General features: G+C 42.6%; 1 protein-coding gene across 3 annotated transcripts in view; it reads right to left on the reverse strand.

Annotated features, from left to right (window-relative positions):
- Positions 1-22,897, reverse strand: part of MSRA (methionine sulfoxide reductase A) — a 286,825-nt gene extending 263,928 nt beyond the window's left edge. For 2 of the 3 annotated variants that reach the window (XM_069485085.1, XM_069485082.1), the window contains exon 1: positions 22,532-22,897. In XM_069485085.1, the coding sequence (XP_069341186.1) occupies positions 22,532-22,667 (136 nt within the window). In that variant the 5' untranslated portion in view covers positions 22,668-22,897. The remainder of the gene's footprint in view (positions 1-22,531) is intronic. The other variant, XM_069485081.1, reaches the window with a different exon arrangement.
- Positions 22,898-23,247: the final 350 nt, after the last annotated feature.

A 23,247-nucleotide genomic window follows, 5' to 3' on the forward strand; every position in this document is an offset into this window, starting at 1 on the left:
ACTTAACCAATGCTACAAATAAAGTAGTCCCAGTAGACATCTACAGAACACTCCACCCAATAACAGCAGAATGCACACTCTTCTCAAGTGCACATAGAACATTCTCTAACAGACAATATGTTAGGCCATAAAACAAGCCTTAGTAAATTTTAAATGCTTAGATCATACAAAGTATATTCTCCAGGCACAATGGAATAAAAATCAATACAGAAAAAAAATTGGAAAAATCACAAATATATGAAAAATAAATAACACTCCTAAATAACTAAAGAATAAATGATAAAGACTAGAGTAGAAATAGATGGAATAGAGAATAGGAAAACAGAAATAGAAAATCAGACAAAGACATTGCAAGACTACAGGCCCTCGCCTCACACCTGCTAAAATGGCTATTACCAAAAAGATGAAAGATAACAAGTGTTGATGAGGATGTGGAGAAAAGAAAACCCTTCTACGCTGTTGGTGGGAATGTAGATTAGGACAACCATTATGGAAAACAGTATGGAGCTTCCTCAAAAAGTTAAAAATAGAACTACCATATGATCCAGCAATCTCAGTTCTGGGTATATATCCAAAGAAATGAAACCAGCATGTCCAAGTGATACCTGCACTCCCCTGTTCACTGCAGCATTATCCACAAAAGCCGAGATGTAGAATCGACCTAAGTGTCCATCAACAGAAAAATGGATAAAGAAAATATGGTACATATACACAATGGAATACTATTCAGCCTTTAAAAAGAAGGAAATATTGTCATTTGCAACAACATGGATGAACCTGGAGGACATTATATTAAGTGAAATAAGCCAGGCACAGAAAGACAAATACCACATTGTCTCATCTTTATGTGGAATCTCAAAAAGCCAAATTCACAGAAGCAGAGAGTAGAATGGTGGTTAACAGGGTCTGGGCATGGGCTCCAGGGAAAAGTGGGGTCAGGATTGGGGAGATGTTGATAAAGGATATAAAACTCTAGACAAGAGGAGATACGCTCAAGAGGAATACGCTCAAGAGACCTATTATATAACATGGTGATTACAGTTAATAATAACGTATTGTATACTTGAAAACTGCTAAGAGAGTAGTTTTTAAGTAGTCTCACCACAGGAAAAAAAATGATACCTGAGGCCATGCATATATGTTAATTAGCTTGATTTAGCCATTCCACAATGTATACATATTTCAAAATATGTTGTAGACCATAAATGTATACAATTTTCATTTGTCAATTTTAAAAAGGAATAAATAATAATAAATAAAAATTTAAAATAACACTACAGGCCAACATCCCTTATGCATACAGATGCAAAAATTCCGAACAAAATGCTAGCAAACTAAACCCAGAAACACATAAAAAGGATTATAAACTATGACCCAGTGGGATTTATCTCAGAAATACAAGATTGGTTCAAAACATGAAACTCAATCAATGTAAAATACCATATCAACAAAACATGGGACAGAAACCACATGATTATCTCTATAGACACAGAAAAGCATTTGAAAATATCCAATATTCTTTCATGATTTAGAAAAAAAAAAACACTCAACAAAATGGGGCTAGAAGAGGCCTTTCTCAACTTGCTAATGGGCACCTATGAGAAATCAACAGCTGGCATCACACTTAACACGAAAGCTTTCTCCCTAAGACCAAGAACAAGATAGGGATGTCTGCTCTCCTCACTTCTATTCAACATCGTACTGAAGGTTCTATATAGAACCTTCCAGAACCTAACCAGTTAGGCAAGAAAAAGGGGTAGAAAGCATCCAGGTAGGAAAGGAAGAAGTAAACCTACCTAGATTTATGGATGACATAATCTTAATCTAGAAATCCTAAGGAATCATCAAAAAAAAAAAAAAAACTATAACTAGTAAATGAGTTCAAATACAAAAATGAACACATAAAAACCAGTTGCATTTCTACACATTAGCAATGAACAATCTGAAAATGAAATTAAGAAAACAATTATATTTGCAATAGCATCAAAAAGAATAAACTACCTAAAAATAAACTTAACAAAGGACAAGGCACGTGCATGAAAAGTACATTGTTGAAAGAAATTACAGACAACCTGAGTAAATGGAGAGGCACCCATGTTCGTGAATTGGGGGAATTAATATTGTTAAGATGGCAAGATTCTCCAAACTGACGCAGAAATTCAACAAAATTAGCCTCTTACACAGAGTAAATACTCTACATTAACTAGACCTTTGTCTACCTGAATCTGCTTCAGGAATCTACCCAGCAAACTCTAGTGCCTCACTCGGATTTGACTTCTTGGTTCCCAGCCAACTGTGGCATTTCTGGTCCTACCCAAGCACGGCTCCCTCCCACCAGCTCTCTGGGTGCAGGCTCCTCAGATGGCTCCTGCTCCCCTGGGCACCCAGGCCCCCCTCGAAGCACCCAGTTACTTCTGTCTTCCCTCTCGTGTGGCCAGGCCCTAGTGAGCTCAGAATTCTGACAGCCAGCCCCCTCCACATGTCACTGAAGCTTCTGTTCCCAAGACTTGCCCGGCTCTCCGTGTGCACTGGGCATCCCAGCAGGCAGGCAAGGTCCCTCTCAGTACTAACCCAGGATGTGACTCACCCCTTCAGCACTGCTATGGTGTGGGTGTGGTTGGTGTGTCCCCCTCAATCTCATGTGGAAATCTGATCCCCCGTGTGGCAGTGCTGGAGGTGTTGGATTCATTCCTCTCTCCGCCTCCTATTAAATGGTAGCACCAAACATTGAATTGCTCAACCTGAAAATTCAAGAGTCATCTTGATTCATCCCTTGTCACCCACTAGAAAGGCTATAATGATAAAGACAGACAATAACAAGTGTTGACGAGGATGTGAAGAAACTGGAACCCTCATACGTTGCTGGTGGGAATATAAAATGGTAAACAGCTTGACAGTTTCTTAAAAAGTCTAACTTACACTTATCATAGGAACCAGCAATCTCCACTCCTAAGTCTAGGAATGATTGTGATAAATACAACAATAACTAATACTTATTTAGCACTTACTACATGCCACATGCTATTCTAAACTTTTATTTAATTTACTCTTCATGATAACAATGTCTACCTCTTAAGGGTATTATCAACCCCATTTTCAGGCTAGGAAATTGATCGTCACAGAGAGTTTGACTAGCTTGACCATGGTCACAGGGTTAAGAAGTGGCAGGGCTGGGACTGAGCCCCGGCAGTCTGTCTCCAGTCTGTGCCCCAAACCACCACAGCTGAGCTGACTCTCATGGGAAACTCTCATGAGAGCTGACTCTCATTAGGAAGATTTATCTAGCTAAGATTCGCTCGAGGAACTAAAAGAAGGGGAGACCAGAAGGCTCCTGCAACGCTCCAGGTGTCAGATCCCATGAGCCAGCGGTACATGGAGGGGTCACTGCCACTTCCCGTGGGCAGCAGAGGGCTGCAGGGCAGGAGCGAGGCCCCTGCCAGGGGGAACTGAAGGAGCAAGGCAAGGCCCGGGTCAGAGATGCAAAACCCATCCCGAGGAAGAGAAGAGTTGGGAACATCACCATCCTTAGGAGGCCAGAAGAAGTCAGAACCTGGAAGTCAGGTCAAGCTCCCGAAAGAAGTCGGAGGGTGCTTAAAAAACAGCATCCCAGAGTAGCAAAGTCGCTGAAGCACCAGGCCCTGCCCCCTCCATTCCCGGGTGGCCACCCAAGAGCCTCTTACAAGGTGACAATGCCCAAGTTCTTGCACTTCTCACTTCTAAAACGTAATATTGATATAAAGACCTCTCATTTATTTGTAAATGGATTTCAGGCCTTTCAAGAGTGCAAAATTTGGCTGTACCTTGCCCTAAACCCTGTTTTAAATTCAAAATACTCACTTAGGACTGGTATCTAATTCTCAGAGAAAGTATTTTAAAATTAAAATTAAGCAACACATTTAAATGCTATTTCTAAGCTTCTGACAGGTCTGAAACATCTTGAATACCGACACCATTAATCCACAGACATCAAAATTGTGTTATTACCTTAAATCTTCCAAAATCATTGTTTGGAGGGGGAAAAAAAAAAAAACCCACAGGATAGCAGATTAAATTGTCAGAATAAGAAAAAAAAAGAAAATCTCCTTGAAGAAAATTTCCTTTCCATGGTTTAAAAGAAAGACTCAAAAAATTAAAAACAAAAATAGCTGATCTGGAACTGCCCAATTTCATACTTAACTCAGGCTTTGTTAAATAAGCAGAAAAATTAGACATTGTAGGTTTGTATTCACTCTTGGAAAAATGTGATTTCTTATTTCCCAGGAGAAAAGCTTTAAGAGCATCAATAGATTGCTCTGGATATCAAATATTTCTCCATTATTGTGAGTAAATTATATTTGGATCAAAATCAGATGGATTAAATTTCCCTTAAAATACCCAGGAGATTTTTAAAATACAAGGAAATGTGTCACATATCCAAAAACAGTATTTTACCCTAATACCCCCATAGAAATGTCTCTCCATTAGAATATTAGCCAGAAACAAAACTAACATTTTAGATTTTACTGAATTCAAACTAACCTGTTAAAACTAGATCATTTGCCAATGCTAAAATGAAATTCATAATCTTTTGTGCCCTCTAAATATCCCTGAAAATATGGCTTTACATTTTTGTTTTTAATATGGAAAAAAATGCATCCAAATGAGTGATAACTTGGATAGGAGTCACAATTTTATTTAAATGCTACATATACAACAAAGAATGGAAATATGGTTAAGCGCTTCCAAATTCTTGATAAATGCATCCCCCTCCCCCATCAGTGCCACAAGATTCGAGGCTTAATTATTCTCATCTGTTATTTTTGTCTTCCTGACTAGACTCTAAACTCCTTAAGAGCAGAGATTATTAACTTTTTTAATCATCCATTAGCACCGTGCTGAGCACATCTCTGTGTTCAGTAAATATTGACTGAATTTCTACTCTGTTCAAGGCACCTTGGTAGGTGCTCCAGGGCTGACATGAGGAAGCCGACACAGTCCTTGCCTTCACGTGTGACCACAGAGAAGGACTCCCAAGCCCTGTCACTCCTCACCATCCCCTCCCCCACCTACCTCCTATTGGGCTTGGCACCCAGTTCAAGCCCCAAGGTCAATGTCTACAAAGTCCACGGTCTTTGTTTGGAGGGTAACTCCATAGGATTTAGAAGTCAAAGTGAGCCCCTCAGAGCACAGACGTTCGCTGGAACCCATGCCAAACAGAGCTGCTCCGTCTGTTTTGTCAGAGAAGATTTACATTTTCTCAGAAGGAGGGCTGGGGAGGAGGGCAGGGCAGCTTTGCCCTGTGAGTTGGGAAGAGCCAGGGAGAAGCCGCAGGCGCTGTGGGGCAGGTCGGCCCAGGGAAGGTCCCCTCTTTCTGTGTCGCAAGCAGTGTGTCCCCACCTCCATCACTCTGCTGGGATCTTCAGGAAAGGCTGGACATCCTCATGTGGGTAACGGTGGGGTTTTGGGAGAAAACGCTAAAGGGATCAATTCCATGTGAAAGCGACAGTAAGTGGGGATGCAGGAACCCAGAGGAGGAAGTAGCCATGAAGACACAAGCACATGCCCGCGTGCACACACACACTCGGAATTCAGAGAGACCTTAAGGATTGCTTCGGACCAGGTTACATCCATCAGCTATAGGATGCCAGGCTCAGGCCCCCAAAGGGGGTCATGAAAGGAGCCAGCAGCATCGAAGGAGGCCCCCTCCACGTGGAATGGTCCAGAGTGGCCTGTTTTGTCCTAATTCTCATACGATACCTCCTGATCGAACCCTTCCTGATGCTGCTGTAGGACTGCCCTCTGCCTGGATCTGCCTGGCCCTACCCTGCCCTGCGCCACCTCTGCTTCAGTCTGCGTGTGACATCCAGCCTCAGCCTGACTCTGTTTTCCATTGGCTGCTTCTCTATCAAGACCCACAGCTCATCAGGACTACACCTCACTGCGCGGCCTTCTGCAGCCTGGGAGACCCGGCACAGGGTCCTCGGGGGAGACTGGCCTTTGGAGGGGAAAGCTGTAAGCACAGTGCACACCCAGGGGACAGAGCCGCAGGCTGGCAAGGAACCAACCGCCTGCAAAGAGCAAGGGCCGCACGCAGCCCACGCGGAAAGAACCTGCGCTCCCCAAGGACACCATAGTGTGCTCCTGCTCCTGTGCGGTTTGCTTCAAATATTCAGATACAGAAAATAGGCTTGGTCTCTTTAAGAAATTCAGGAAGAAAATCAGATTTTCAAAAAATCTGTAACAAGCTGTCCCATCAAAATGAAATAATAATAAGGAAGGATAAAGTTAGTTCAGAGGCAGGGATATGGGTTCACCGTTGCCAGAGTAACTTCCTCCAGATTAAGAGACTGTCAAGAGAAGTCGGGACTGTATTAGCTGCTGGGCCACATGCCTCCACTTTCTCTCTCTCTCTCTGCCTTTGCCTTAAGGGGAAAAGAGAACAGAGAGAAAGACAAGGGGGAAGAAAGCTAGTGAGACCATGCAGGAAAGATGCAGGGCTTACAGCTACAATTCATGAGCTTCAGAGGAAAGGAGATTAATTCTGAAGGGAATAGAGGAAGTGCCAAGCGCAATACAAAGTCAGCACTTAAAATCACTGCAGGTCAGAATGGGAAAGGAATCTTCAGGACTTTTGCTTGTGAGCACTTTTTATAGGTAATTGAATGTGTGAGCAGAGAAGGTAAGTAAATTGCTCAAAGCTGCACAACAAATTAGTAGCAGAGCCAAAACCCAGAACTCCTGAGTCCACCCACCCTCAGTGGTCATTCCACGGGTCCACAGTAGCTTCTCACCTTGGCTTTGATGAGCAGAACAAGCCTGGCCATGAGAAAAAAGCTTTAAGTGGCTTATGGACATTGAAGGCTAGACCAAGAGTCCTGTGGTTCTTAGCTCTGAAGCACCAAATATGAAAGACTAGTAAAGGTTTTCCTTAAGGCAAGGGCGGAGGATTAGGGGGACCCAAACTTTCACGATGCAACACTTGGTAACTGTTGAGGTTAACAAGAAAGCAGCTAGTTTATACCAGGAGTTTGTGTCTTGACACACACAATCCTGCAGTAACAACTGAAAGGTAATTAGGAAGGGTTAATGCGTGGCCGAGGATGGATGAACAGGACCAATGACACCAACAGTCCCAAAAAGACAAGAAGCAGCTTCCACGCCCAGATTCCACGTGCTCCTGATGGCACCTGGGACAGAAGTGTGGAAACCCAGTAGCAGATGAGGGCTCAGAAACCTCAGGGGCAGAGAGAGGAAGAAAGGAGACCAAGAAAATATCCATGAATCCCCAAACAAAAGGGGACAGGTGGCCACAAGTGAGACAAGAATCCACAAGGAAAATGGCAAAAATCAGTACAAGTTTATTTACATGGATTTATTTTCTTCAGCATCCTCTCATATCTTCCTCCTCAGAATACACATGTTTTCAAGTCTCTCCCATCTTTAAAAACCACATCCCTTTTGAACTGAAATAACTGTGGCCCTATTTCCTCTCCTTTCCAGCCAAGCTGCTGGAAGAGAAGAGGGGTCTGCCTGCTCCCCACGGCCCCCCACCGGCCACATCACGGGCTCTGCCCTCTCCCCTCCCATCACTGTCAGCAAAGCCTCTTGGTTGCCAAACCCAATGGTTGTGGCTATGCCTTTCCTCTCAATATTCTGTCCTCGCTTGGTTTCTGGAACACTCCTTTTGCTTTTCTAAAGGCTCTTCCCAAATGTCTTTAGAGGCTCCTCACCCTCTGCTCTTAAACATTGGGAACCCACAACACCCCACCCCCGGGCCCTCTCCGAGCTCTAGTGGAGCTGTGCGCAGACACCTTCGGGAAAGGCACGGGCCCTAGGCAAATGGGCCCCAGAGCGGGGAGGCACTCAGAGGCCGACCACTGCAGCCATTGCCGTGTGGAGGGGCCCTCCCAGCCTCACCTGGACTCTCCTACTGACAGGGAGCTCACTGGCCCACAGAGAAGTCGGCCTGGGAGGTGGGGAAGGTGATGTCTCCAGGAGGCATGGAGAATGGGGGCTGCACACCTGCACACACATGTTGGCCACCAAGTCATTTGAGAGACTCTCTTTTCCCCAAAGGTGAGAGGAACATGGGCTTAAGTAATAATCTACTTCCCTGTCTCATGGGTGGATCCAGGGGCCAGTCTGTCCAAACGGAAGGCTGGAACTCAAGTTGAGCTCAAGGTCAGTGTGCACCTGAGGTTTGGCTGCCTCCCAGCCCCACACTGCAGCCCTTTCTGTGGGCAAGGTGATGTAACGTAGCCATCAGCCACTCTTACGAAATAGGGCGACAGCATGGCAGTAAGCTGTGCCCCAAATGTCCCCATCAGATGCACTGCATGGCGAAATAAGCATTCTGTGCCTCTGGCAGGAGCCAGGTACCATTCTAGGCTATTTCCCCATCGTGTCACCTATTCCCAGAAATATCCATGTGAGGCAGGGGCCACTGTCTCTGTTTTACAAATGAGAAAACAGAGGCAAATTCGTCCAAGGTCACATGGCTCATAAGCATATAAAGTGTGGTTCAGATTCGCTGTTCAAACATGAAGTATCCACCCAACCAACTGGCCCTTCATTACAGAACATGCCTCTGAATGCCACCTAGTCATACAGAAGCGGCAAACATCTACCTGTGGCCATGAAGGGTCCTGTAGAGAGAGGTAATAAACAAGCATCCATTTCCCAGCATCACACACCACAGCACAAATGAGTTTCCATATCTTAGTATTAAGAAAGGAGAGGAAAGTGGTACCCTTGGGAGAAAAATATGAAGGATGCTAAAGGAACACAGCAACCTCAATAAATCCAGAGATGAACACTGCTATGTGATCTCTGCAGTAGTTATGCTGGGACTGATAATCTAAAGAAAGTTCTTCGTGGAACTTGTCATATCATAAAATCACCTCTTGATTCTAGAACATAAAACAATGTCTTTTTTTTTTATGTAAACACAACCTTGGGGAAACTGCAGATAACTGTGGATCTTTTTAAGATATTTTCTTCTGTCACACTGGGAGCCATTTCCTTCACTCACCAATAGTCTTACATATTTGTAGGAAGACTTCTCTTCCATAAATATTAAATACAAATTGTAATGTAGAAGCTAAGAACTCAGCTCTCCTCTAATCCATTTGGAAAGGCAGCCACTGGGCACACACGAGCACTCATAATCAAATTTCTAAAGATGGATAGTTTCTGCTGGAAGGTAAGTTAAAAACATAGCATCCATTTATTGAGATTCATTAATATTAATATCTATTGACCTGCACTATACTAAAAGGATTTTATTGAACAGACAACTTCCAAACATGATATTACACAGAGGATAAGCTCAATCATTCATTCATTCATTTAACCAATAGTTATTGTGTAACATAAACATGCCTAGGTGCAGGGGACCCAAATAAGTCGGCCCCTGCTAAGTTTGCAATGCTGTTACAGAGAAAATATGTACATACATTAAAGTTAAATCACTACTATAGACTTAATAAAAAGACAACATATGAAGTCTTCAAACAATATGGCTGTATTCCAAATAAGTGGCAATGAAAATAAGTGCTAAGAATTCATAGGAGAGGATGGTCAAAATGGGTTGGGCAATAAGAGATCTCACCGAGGGAGGTGGGAGTGATGGGTAAGAGGAAGTTTGCAAAGAGAAGAAAAAGAGGTATTAATCAATACAAGCCATGTTCTGGCGAGAGTAGACTGGAATAAAATGTGTATACAGAGATGCAGAATGTAATGTCTCTACCAACTAATAATTAGTAAGTACAAAACCACAATGGTTTACCTTTCAATGATCAAAGAATAACGTGGAATTGTAGATGCACATATAAGTGATCCACATATCCACTCAATAAGTGAATGGATAAACAAACTGTGGTATATCCATACAATGGAATATTACTTGGTGATAAAAGGCAATCACCTATCAAGCTAGGAAAAAACATAAAGAATCCTTAAATCATACTGCTAAGTGAAAAAAGCCACCAATATGAAAAGGCTATATACTGTGTAAGTCCAAATATATAACATGCTGGAAAAAGCATAACTATGGAGACAGTAAAAAAGTTCAGTGGTTGCCAGAGATTCTTGGGAGGAGAAGATGGACAAACAGATGAAGCACAGAGGATTTTTATGGCACTGAAGCTATTCTGTATGATACTGCAATGGTGGATACGTGTCATTATACATCTGAAAAAACCCATAGGCTGTACAATAGCAATATCGTAAACTATGGGCTTTAAGTTAATAATAATGTGTCCATAGTGGCCCATCAGTTATAACAAATACACCCACTAAAGCAAGATGTTAATAACAGGGAAAACCTGGAGTGAAGGGAATGTATGGGAACTCTGCACTTTCTATTCAATTTTTCTGTAAACCTAAAACTCCTCAAGAAAACACAGCCTATTAATTTAAAACTAAAAGAACATATTAAAGATATACCAGCTGACTTGGAGATATTTTCATGCTGTACCTATTAAGTAAGAAAAGCAAGATGCAGAAAATAGAATCTGATCCATTTTTATCTTAATAAAACACCAGCAATGAATGTCTGTCTGTGTGTGTGGTTTTATGAATAAGGAGAAAGGTTTTGAAGAACGCTCTCCTTGGGTCTGAACACTGGTTAGTTGGGAAGTTGGAAGAAGAGGATAAAAAAACAATTCAAAACTTACAGATCACACTTTGAGCAAAGATATAAATAAGATTGAAGATTCTATAATAAAGGCCCCAAGGCAAGGAGGCACCACCTCAGCACAGGCTGTGCCGGGTCAGGCCCCACGGAGAAGGAGAAGGGGCTATTTCCAGAGCCACTGGAAGGAGAAACTACACACTGACAGCAGAGACCACGTGGTTCCTTCCTCATTAGTTTCATATAACCATATAAACAATGGCAAATCCTCATTTCCAAAATTATATCAATTTTGTTTATCAACCATCCTGTATGTCCTGAAGCAAATGTATACATAAAATGAAGCGTAAGCTTCAGCTCTTTAATAAGTCTCCTTATTCTGAAAAAAAATAATAACTGTCTGGTTTTTAATGAACTAAAATAGTTAAGGCTTGAGTTCGATCATTATATTAACAGAAATCCTTTGGCTCATATCTTATGCCTGGAAATTTATATGTATATAGCTTATTCCTTAAATCAGATGTGTGTTTGCCCAAAACTACGGCAGCAAACAGCTACGTAATCCTACCCATCCAGTGCCTAACCTTCACCAGAAAACAATTATTCCCTTTTATTACACGTATTGAAATAAATCCACACAGCTTCTTAATATGTGCATAATCCTAAAGAAGAAGAAAAAAAATCTTTTCTTTATTTTTTTAAAAAACTTCCCTGCAATGGGCTCCTCACCACCTCTGCTACATTCAGGGGACTGGTAGCTGGGTGAAGGTCGCTGCTGTGGTGTTCTGCGGTTTCCCAGCAACCGCGTAGGACTGTCAGGGACAGAGTGCCTGAGTTCCTCTGCTATGGGGCCACTGCAGTCCCCGGGCAGGGCTTCTTCGTGCCAGTGCACACATCTCGGCGTGCAAGGAATGCCGAGTGGTCAGCGAAACACTCCAGGGACCAGCCACAGTGCCTGCAGAGGGCTCACCGCAGGATGACGTCGTTCTTTACGCGTTGGTTCTTAGGAAGAGAGAAGGCAGTACAGGTTTTCAGCAGTTCGATGTTTTCTCCGGGGCTCGATTTGACAGCTGGCTACTCCATCCTGCAAACTCTAACGTGGTTTTCTTTTCATCTGCTAATGATAATACATTCACGATTTTTTACTTCAGATTCCATTTTCTCCAGCTGGAAAGCTTTGAATTCTCTGAAAGTATTTCATTTTCATGACTCTTCCCTTTTGGGGACAATCTGTTGAAATACCAGATTTTTTTTTCAGCAGGCCAAAGAATAATGTGTGGCCTCATCTGAACAATGCTTTTTAATTTTTCACATTGTATGTGACCTAAGCAAACTATAAATTTCCTAACAGTAAACTACAAATATTTTGTAAAAAAAAAAAAAAGCAAAGGTGAAATATGAAAAATTCACAAAGGAAAATTCAACACTAATATTACTTTACCATGGTAACATTTTTAAAAGAACTCATTTTATACACATGCTCTGGGAAGACATTCAGTGCTCTTAAATTTTATTCTTCATTTTTTTAAATGTAATGAAAATATATTCATTGAAACATATTGCCACTGCATTTCTTCCAGTTTCACTATTACCAGGCTTTGCTGTATTATAATGCAAATGTAATACACTTATTCAACAAGCTAGTGGATCAGAAATATACCCTGCTGAGAAACACCATAGATGCACTTGCACGAAATGGTACAAAAGTCCTACAGAAATATAAGGAACCATGTCTTTCTTTATGTTGAGCAATAACCTTATGTCATCTTTCTTGAGAGGCCCAGCTTACAGAAAAGGTTCCAGCTGGCCCAGAGGATAGGCAGGTCTCTGGTCAAGGAAAAATCAAGCATTTGGCATCATGAGTCCAAGTAGTTAAATATCTCAACAAACAGGAAGAGCATTTTGATAGGACATCCAGGAGGAAGTTAGCAGCTAGAACCTGAGAATTCTGGTCATGCAAACAGGGTACTGTAACCAAGGTAGGAGTTCAGAAAACATAAGAGAAAAAAAATAGCTATCACTGAGCACCAAATATAGGAAAGGGATTCCACCTTTATCTCCCCAATAAGAGACATCAGAAGGAAAGCACAAAACAGAGCTCCAGGACCCAGCTCCACCTCCAATTACAAGAGCAATCTAAGCTGAAACAGTTCCAAAAGGCAGTTTAGGAGTGGAAGAAGCTGAGTTCAGCCTTGAAAGAGACCCAGGCAGCCAGTGAGGAAGAAAGAAAACATCCTTTCTCAGTCCGTCGGGCTGCTGTAGCAAAGCACCCTAACCTGGGTGGCTTATAAACAACAGAAATTTCTTTCTCACAGTTCCAGAGACTGGAAGTTCGAGATCAAAGTGCTAGCAGATTTGGTGTCTGGAGGGCCCAATTTGTGGTTCACAGACAGAGCCTTCTCACTGTGTCCTCACATGGTGGAAGGGACTAGCTAGCTCTCGGGGATCTCTTTTATAAGGGCACTAATGCCGTTCATGAGGGCTCCACCCTCATGACTCCTAACCTCCCAAAGGCCCCATCTCCTAACAGTACCACCTCGGGGGTTAGGATTCCAACATATGAATTTGGTGGGGGGAACATAAGCATTTAGCCCACGGCCACCTGGGAGGAAGGAGCTAAGAGCAGGAGTCAGCCTCGGGGGTGGAAGCAGAGATCTGGAACACTGAGGTCAGCCGCAAGTTACAGGAAGTGTCTAACACAGGGATGAAGAGCATCACCACACAGTCCCCAGGCAAGGAACCACCAAGACTCACAGGAGGAGGACATCTTAAACACAGAGACAAGGATCAAAGATGACTGGGCTGAGGTTTGGGGGCTTTGAGAGGACAGAAGTGCCACCGACAAAAAACGGTGAATTAACACACATAGCCAATCTTTTGAAAGAGAACTGAATTACAACAGGACCTCTACATCCCATAAGTATTCTGAAATGGAAAAGTGGAACTTTTGCAAGATGAGATGTAGATTTCATGAGCCAAACCACAGAGCAGGCTGGATGGAAGCACAACAGGAGCTGGCCACCCACGAGGAAAAGGTGGAAAGAGGAGAGGCGCGGAGTGAGCCAGTGAGGGCACGGTGCCAGCAGATGCCAGAGACAATGCCAAAGCTGGACACTCCCGACCACTTACCCTCTTTTAGCTTAAAATATAAGGAGACAGATACAAGCTGAAATGATGGAACTGCTATCTGATGGTGACCCTGTGGCTCATTGGAACTTGGAGGTAGCCAAAGCTCTGGGCAGTGTGGCCAAACCTCAGCCCTGTGCAGCCCAGCCTGGGTGGCTCTCTTGACTCCAGGAAAGAGAAGGGAAGTGGTAGGAAAAGAGATGGCCATCCTGTCACAGGGCGGAGTGACGTGGTCTGCGCCTATCACATTTCAATTTGGCTGCAGAAATTCTGCCTAGCTAATAAAGTTTTCTGATGCAATAGGAAAAACCGATTATGTGGAAACCAGAAAACAATGACAAGCCCAAGCCCCAAAACCTTACCCCTCCCGTACTCTTCAGTGCACCGTGCTCCTCTCTGTTACTCGTTCCAACGCGTACGGCTATCCTGTGCCATAACACACAATATGTGTATGTCCATTATTCATGATACTGCCCGGAGGGGCCCTGCCTCTCAAAGAACTCACAAGGTAATATACTACAGCTGTTCAACAAGCAGTCACTGTCAGCCTACTGTGTTCCAGGCACAAAGAATAAGACAATTCCAGCCCTCAAGTAGTTCTCAGTCTAGTGCTGCACGTTCACAAAACATTAAGTATTGTGATGCTCTCAAATTTGGAATGCAGATGTCAGAAAGATGAAAGAGTAGCACATAGAAGATCCACAATTTTCATTCATTACCATTGATACCCTGAAACCATCTCTTGCAGAATTCAGTCTTTCATATATCACCAGAGGTTCAGTGATTTTGGCTGGCACAGGATGGCAGGACCAGCCAGCTGCTGCTGCATGGGAAGGGATCTGCCATTTGCCAAGGCAGAAGGGGTGGTCGCTGGAGGCTGCTGGGACCTTTACTAGGACCAGACCGAACTCAGCAACGAGGCCTCCGCTCTGGTCCTTGCTGAGGGCCTGGTGGCTGCTGGCTCCCTCAGGCCCATGCCCCAGGCTGATGTCTCCTACCCCAACCAGCCTATCATTCCCTGCCTTGGCTGCCCAAGGCAGGGGCTCACAGCGACTCCTCAGCCCGAGGGTCACAGGCCAAGACCCCACATGGATTGTGCTGAGCCTAGCGCCTTTTCCCCACCGCTGCTGAAGCCTAGCAAGTCTCTGCTCAGAGATTTAAAGACAAGGGGCTCCCCGCCCTTCATCCTGGACAGAATAAGAGTTTACCATTGCTCACAAGAGTAACTGGAGGCAAAGTCTGAGGAGATCAGCACAAATCCATCACCACTACTAGAAAAATGGTCTAGAGAACATGCCCCAAGTGTACACAAGGTCAGTTGTGTTAACTTCCCTTGTCACACTGGGCATATGATGGGCACACAAAAGGAGCACTTTTTGGTCTTTGTTTTCCAGCATTAACCATACTTTGCCCAATATCCATAAGCCATTATTGACTGCCTGGCGTGGGCAGCACCATTGGTAAAGTGCTGTAGACCAGAGGGTAAAGTAAGTATCAAACATCACCCCTTCCCTCCAGGAAGCCCAACATCATGTGGGGAGAGAAGACATAGACTGTGCAAGACCCATGCAACAGAACATCTCATCAGCAACGCGAGACCCGACAGAAAGGATTCATAAATGAGTACATAGTTATCTGTCCAGGAGAGAAGAAAGGGATCACTTAGGTTGGCAAGAAAAGAGATGGATTTATGGGAGAAATGGAATTAGAGCAGGGCAAATTTTGAGGAAGGAGTAAGATAAGTATATATGGACAACACAGTACTTTCCCCATGCAGGCATTTGCAGACATTTAATGAATGAATAAATAAAAAGATCAGAATGTGCAATCCACATGGGTATAATCATATGAGCAATTGCAGAGGCAGAACAATCAAACATGGAAGGCAGAAGATCGGTTTCTACAGGGACACATGGTAGAAAAGGCCAGAAGGGAGGTAAGGATCAGATTGTGGAACATATAGAATACCCTTATTCCAGAGACTTCAGGGAAACACCAAAAATTCTGGAACGGGTAAAATAATCAAAAAGCTTTGGGCAGGACACAAAGAGGAGAAATAACAATCTGAGTCCTACAATTTAGAAATTAATCACACATTGGGGAAAATTTTTCTAAAAGGAATACTGTTTTCTATTATTTTCTTTTAAAAATCTATGTACATCACTCACAATAAAAGAAATACACATAATGCCTTCTACATAATAGGAGAAGGAATTTGTCCCCAAAGATCTGTTCTTTGTATAAATGATGCCACCACAATTGATGCTTCAATAAAAATGAATATTTATGAAATGTAAAATGACTTGGATTAGCTTATTCCAATCTCACCCTCTAAATTTAGATTTTTAAATCACGCCAAAATGTAGATTTTGATTACAAAAGCAAGTTGGGGAAAAAAAAAAAAAAAAGATGTACTTGACAAGAAAAAGAAAGCAAAATTAAAAAAAAAACAACTTGAAATAAGTATGACAAAAGATGATAGAAAGGTGGTCAATTAGACTAAAAACAGCAGAGAGAGATCATCTTCAAAGTGGAGTTATTTAATTCAATAATGCAGTCACATTACAAGAATGAAAATTTATTTTAAAAAAAAGAAGCATGAAGTAAAAAAGTCTATGTGTCCCCTTTATCCTCATCTCATTGCATAGCCTTCTCCCCAGCTATTAGTTTCTTAGCTGTCCTTTCAAAGTTTCTTTATACATACATGTTATTATTTTCCTCCCTATAAGTTAGCATACTATATGCATTGTTCTGACCTTGCTTTTTTCACCTAGCATTACATCTTAGCAATCCCACTATACCTATTTATACAGATGTTCCAACTGTATATTCCTTTTTTTTTTTTTTTACAGCTGCATATTCCATTGTGACAATGAACCATAATTTATTTAACTGGCCCCTACTGGTGGGCATTTGGGTTGTTTCCAATCTTGGGCTCTTGCAAACAAAGCTGCAATGAATAACCTGGTACAGTCATCATTTGGCATGCATGCAAGTATATCCTTAGCATAAATACTCAGAAATTGCATTCCTGGGTCAAAAGGTATGCACATTTGAATTTTTGATAGATATGGCCAAATTGCCTTCCATAAGAGTTGAGCCAATTTATATTCTCGCCAGCAATGTACAAGAGTGCCTTTTTCTTTGAGAATTTACCAACACAGTGTATCATCAAAGTTCTGGATTTTTGCCAATCTGAAAAATGAAAAACGGTATTTGCATTCTCCTCATGATAAGTGAAGGCCTTTTCCATAAACTGTTAATAACCTTTACCTATTTTTCCAATGGATGTTGGTGTTTTTATTAATTTCTAGAATTTCTATTAATATAACTTCTTATACATTAAGGAGATTAGTCCTTCACCTATGATATGAGTTGCAAAGATTTATACTAGTTTCTCTTTTGACTTTGACTTTGCTTATGGTGATTTTTGCCATGCAGAAGACTTTTACTTTGATGTAATCTATCAATCTTTTACATCTTCTGATTTTGAAGTTATGGTTAGAAACCATAACTATTACCCACATCTAGATTATAAAGAAATTATTTTCTTATACTTAGATTATTATTATTATTTATTTTTTACATTTAACTAAATGGAAAAAGAGCATAGAATTTAAGACCAGAAACTCTAGAGCCAAACTGCCTGGGTTCATAACCTGTCTCCACTACTTATTAATTAAGTGACCTTGGATAAATCAACTAACTTCTATGGGTCTCAGTTTCCACATCCATAAATGGGGAAAATAATAGTTGCCACCTCATCAGGTTATTGTGAGGATTAATATGTTAGTAAAATACTACAGTACCCGGCATGTAGTACACTCAGTAAGTATAAGCTATTACTATCATATATCTGGAATTTATTCCATCAAATATTGGAATTTATCCTGGTTTAAGGTGTGAAGTACAGATCCAACTTTTTTCTCCCATATGGCTACCCATTTTTCCCAACACCATTTATTGAATATTTCATCTTTTCCCCATTGATTTGAGATGTCACCTTTATCATATGCTATATTCTCATATGTATTTAAGAACTTCTGATCTTTTTTCCTGTTTTGCACATCTCTAATTGCCCTATCTTATCTGACCACATTGGCTAGGACCTACAGCACAATGTAAAATAATATGAAATAATAACCAGTCACTCAAAGTAGGCCTATTCATGTTTTGATCCAATTTAGGTAGCCTGGGAGAAATTAAACATTAAAAAGTTTAAAGGCTTGAGTCTTACCTTCTTACAAAGTATAAATCAACTACTAGGTTGCCCTTAATTAAAAAGGTGGACGTTTCCTGAAGAATCCAAAAAAGGTAGGATTTCTTTTTCAAGGCAGGATAAAAACTAAGATGATAACACCAACAGTATCTGGTAACAGTGCACACCTGGTACTAGGTACTAGGCTGCACCCACATCCTTGTCTTGATCTGAACATGAATGGAAATCTCTAATGTTGCTTCATTAAGCCTAAAGTTGGTGTTTGGACTAAAATAGATGTTATTTTATCATGCTAAGGAAGTAGCCATCCATTCCTACTCTGTCGAGTGTTATTGTCAAGAATGGTTGTTAAATTTTGGTCAAATAACTTTTCAGCGTCTAGGAGACAGCTGTATCACTTTTCTCCTTAGATCAATTAAATGATGAATTATATGAATAGATTTCCTAATATTGACCCCTCCTTTTGTCCCATTTTGGGACTAAATCCCTTTGCTGGATTCTGTTCACTCATATTTATTTAGCAGTTTGCATCCATATTCATAATATGAGACTGGTCTGTAGTTTTCTTTTTTGTGAAATGTTTCTCGGGTTTGGTTTCAATGTTATAGCTGTTCCTTAAAAAGAATCTGGATGTTTATTCCAGTTTAAATAGCCTTGGAATTATCTGCTCTTTAAATATTTGGTAGATGTTCTCTGTGAAACCATCTGAACACAATGCTTGAGGAGGAGGTAACTCTTTGACAACTTTACTTCTTCTGTGAAAATCGAACTGTTTAAAATTTCTACCTCTTCTGAGGTCAATCTGGATCAATTATATTTTCCTAAAAATTATCATTTTCACCCAAATTATTTAATTTATTTTCAGAGGTGAGTAAATAGTCTCCTATGATTCTTTAAATTTTGTTTCTATGATTCCCCTTCTCAGTTCTTATTTTGTGTATCTGTACTTTCTTCCTTTTTGCTTGATTAAACTAGCTAATCATCTAGGAATCTTATTGCTGCAGTTCAATTTTTTTTTTATAAAAAGCCACCTTTAGGATTAATATAGTGTTCCACTGTTTTTCCATTTATATTTAAAATTCTTAAAAGAGGATACCTTCAGATGGTGTTCTACATCTGTTTCCACCCCCAAAAAAGCATCGCAACAAAAAAATACGGTAAACATTATCTAAGAATGTAAAGGCAAGAAAGCAGCAATTGAATTGGACTTGCCAAAGTTGTTTTAAATATCTCCAAATCCCAAACTACCTGATCCCACTTATACTTTGTGAAAAGATTCAATCCCAAACACAGATTAGTAATTTTTCCAATAAGCAACAAAATAATTAAATAAATAAAGGTTCCATATAAAAATAAAAGGTTCCATTGGGCTTTTACAATTATTAATTCATTGGAAATAAGATTTCAGTTCTGACTATAATGAACTCACGTTTTAACAACACAGGAGGCACTCTGAGGTTTTAATTACAAGCCTTCCACCTCCAGCCTATCTCTAACAATTGCCCACCAGTGCAATTCAACAAGTATGAATCCCCCTTTTCCCTCAGTCCCCAAGTTCTCAGAGTATTGCCTTGTGGTCAGGCACGGATGCAGAATGAGACCACCTCCACAGAGAAGGCCAGGTACCTTGCTGTGCACCCTACCAGCCAGCTAGGGCTGTCCAGAAGCCACCCGACCTCAACAGGGCATGGTGCAAATGAGGCAGTCAAGTTCAGTGTCAGTTTCCACCAATCACCAAAGTAGGCCTATTCATGTTTTGATCCATTTTAGGCAGCCTGGGAGAAATTAAGCATTTTAAAAGTTTGAAAGTTTGACTCTTGCCTTCTTGCAAAGTGGAGATCTATTACTAGGCCACAGTTTATAAAAGTGTGGAATTTTCCTTAAGAATACAAAAACAGTAGGATTAAAGCTAAAATGATAACCCTTAACACCAAAAGTATTTGGTAATAGTGCACACTTGATACTAGGCCAAGCAAAAGGCACCGAACAGACAGGCCTTGTCTTCTAAAGTCAAAAGGTGATGCTTTTGCCACAGAACTTTTGAGAGTCAGTGTGCAAATAACAACAGACATGGAGGTAATATAGAGATGTGAAGAGCTGTTAAACGGGAGGGAAGTTGCAGTGAAGATGGATTCAGCTTTCAAAACAGTAATATCAAGTCCTTAAGTTTCAAGTTTATAGCCACCGAAACCCACTGAAGAGATAACACTGCCCATTTCTGGGGCCAATCGGAACTTTCAGCAACCTGTCAAGGCAGGAATACACTCAGGAGTGGAGATTGAAACAGTCACAATCTAAAATTTAAATACTTTTGGGGGAAAAAGTTACACCAGACGAACAATAAGGACATATGCATTGCAGGCTTGGCCCTACACCAAAAAAGAGAAAAAAGTAGTTTACTGGCCCAGATACAGAGATGTGTCAGCGTACGAAAAACAGTCACAACTATATGAAAAGACAGAAGAACCTGGAAAGGAACCAGGTCCTGAGGTTTTTACAGTTAAATTAATCATGTGGAGATGAAATTTTTGGCTCATTTCTGAAATGTTTGTTAATCTTTTACCAAAAATGTCATCTATATACTAGGAAACTCATAGGGAAGACTTTGGTTAAGACAAAGCCAAACTAAATTTTGGTTAATCTTGATCTTGAACCAGTTTGGAAATATGATCAAGAGTTTTTGGTTTCTTCGGTTTTTTGGTGTGAGGACACAGAGAAGACATTGTAGTGTGTGAAGAGGAATTATAGTGCAAGCTAAGGAAGTTTGGCATTTAGAAAGCATTGCTTCTAAATGTCCATTTATGAGTACTGGATTGTGAAAGAATTTTTAAGATAAATTTATAGCTTTAGACAATCTGGTTATATATTATATACTTTTAAAGATAATCTGGACTTTTTTCAAAAAGGAATTTCTGAATTTGAGTCAAAAATAAACTTCTAAGGTTGGGGATGAGTTGGAGGTGAAACAACGGGGGACACAGGGAATAGAAACTGCTAAACAGGTGAATAAGAAACAGGTCACACGGTTTCCAGATTGCCTCTAATCCAAAAAATCTTCTCTAATCTCACACTGAATATTCTATGATACGACAAACCCTCAATATGATCTCCTCCTATACCCAGCAATTCTTTAAGGGAAAGAAAAATAGAATTCTTAGGAAATTTTCAAATGCTGGATTTCTTTGGCATAGAGCCATATGTAAAAGATTAACCAATACTTAATCCTCCAACAGCACTAAGGCAATAGTTTAAAAACTATAGCCCACGTGCATTAAAATCACCTGGAGGGCTTGCTTTAAAGACAGATTGTTGGGCTCCCCCCACCAAGAGTCTCTGATTCAGTAGTCAGGGGTGAGGACGTCCCCAGGTGACGGGGAAAAACTCTTAGAAAAGCCCTAAGGTAATGCTACTCAAAGTATGGTCCTCCTACTGGTGGACCTGTGCTGTCTGCGACAAAAATTGAGAGTAAGCTTTTGAACACTTTTTTTTTTTTTTTTTTGAGACAGAGTCTCACTTTGTTGCCCAGGCTAGAGTGAGTGCCGTGGCGTCAGCCTAGCTCACAGCAACCTCAAACTCCTGGGCTTAAGCGATCCTACTGCCTCAGCCTCCCGAGTAGCTGGGACTACAAGCATGTGCCACCATGCCCGGCTAATTTTTCTATATATATTTTTTTAGTTGTCCATATAATTTCTTTCTATTTTTAGTAGAGACGGGGTCTCCCTCTTGCTCAGGCTGGTCTCGAACTCCTGACCTTGAGCGATCCACCCGCCTCGGCCTCCCAGAGTGCTAGGATTACAGGCGTGAGCCACAGTGCCCGGCCTTGAACACTTTATAGCAGTCTAACATTAAGAGGCATCCAAGCACGTGATCATTATTCTAGTATCCCATTGTTACTGTACTTTCCCAAAACATCGGTCTGAGAAAGACTAAAAAGTTTCGGAAGTTTGAGAAACACTGCTCTAAACGGACAGCTCCGCACGGCTGATCACGCACGCAGCTCGGGGAGCGCAGGGTCGGGGGGACAGTCCTGGCGAGGGGGGGACAGCCAGGCAGCCCGGAGGACACCGGAGGCTGCAGACAATTATTGCAGCCGGAACACCGCCCTGAGACGCAATTTCACAACTGAAGTTTTCAACGTTCTGTCTCCTTCCGGAGCTTCCCGGGACAACACCCAGGGCACCACCGCTACAGGCGGCGGGACCCCAGGGAGGCGCACGGCAGAGGAAGAATGGACACCCCCACGGCGCCTTCCCCGCCCACGGCTCCAGGCCGCCGGGGCATCTGCCTCCAGGTGGGCTAGACCCACGTACGCGATTCCTTCAACGTGTTCAGTTTTGTTTTGGGCGGTGAGAAGCTAAACAAAGAGCGACAAGAGCCGGGACCCGAGCCCAGCGCCGCAGACTCCCCCGACGCCCCAGCCGGCCCTCCCTCGCGCCTGCGCAGACCCCAGACCGCCCGCCCGCCCCGGGCCGGCCCGCCGCTTCCTTCCGGGCTGGTGGGGGGACGAGCAGCCACCCGGGCTGGCGCGCATGCGCAGTGGCGGCGCCCGCGCCCTCGGCGTGTCCCGCCCTTACCGGCTACGAGGGTCGGCTCCTTCCGCCCCGGCAGGGCCTCCTGGGGGCTGACGATCTTGGAGGCCGACTCGCCCATCCTCGCGACGAGAAGGAGGCTGTGGAGGAGCTGGCGGACCCTCCCGGTGGCCAAGAGCATGTGCGGGCGCCGGCGGGCCGGTGCGGCCTCAGGAGAGCCGCCGCCTGCGGAGTCCGGGGCTGGCCGCGTGGGCGGGCGCTGCGAGCGGGCGGCGACCGCCCGGAACCGAGGTTGCCCAAGGCCGGGGCCCGGCGGGCTCTCCCCGAGGGCGTGTCCCTCCCCGGAGGGGGTGCGCGGTCCGGTGTGGCGCCCGGGGAGTCAAAGTTCGCGGGTGGGGAACGCGTGCACTAACTGCGCGAAATACGTGAAGCGGCTGAGGCCAAAAAATAGTGCTGAGCCTTGTGGTACAGCGTTTGATTTTTAGAGTTCGACTCGTTCGCCACCTCCTTGGCAGTTGTTCAGCGTGCCCAGGAAGATGTGAGAGGACCTGCCTTGAGGACAACTGGGGAAATGCGTGTCACTTTCCATTGGAGCCGTCAGATACAATGACAGATCATCAGAAGGATCCCTTCCCATTGATCCAAAGTGAAAACTAAGCACAAGTCTCAAAAAGCATGGAACAGGGAAGATGTGCTCAATGTTACGTTATATGTATACACATATATGCACACACACCTACATAAATATATTTTAAACCCAT

Source organism: Eulemur rufifrons, chromosome 12 (genome assembly GCF_041146395.1).
Source record: "Eulemur rufifrons isolate Redbay chromosome 12, OSU_ERuf_1, whole genome shotgun sequence".
Lineage (NCBI taxonomy): Eukaryota > Metazoa > Chordata > Mammalia > Primates > Lemuridae > Eulemur > Eulemur rufifrons.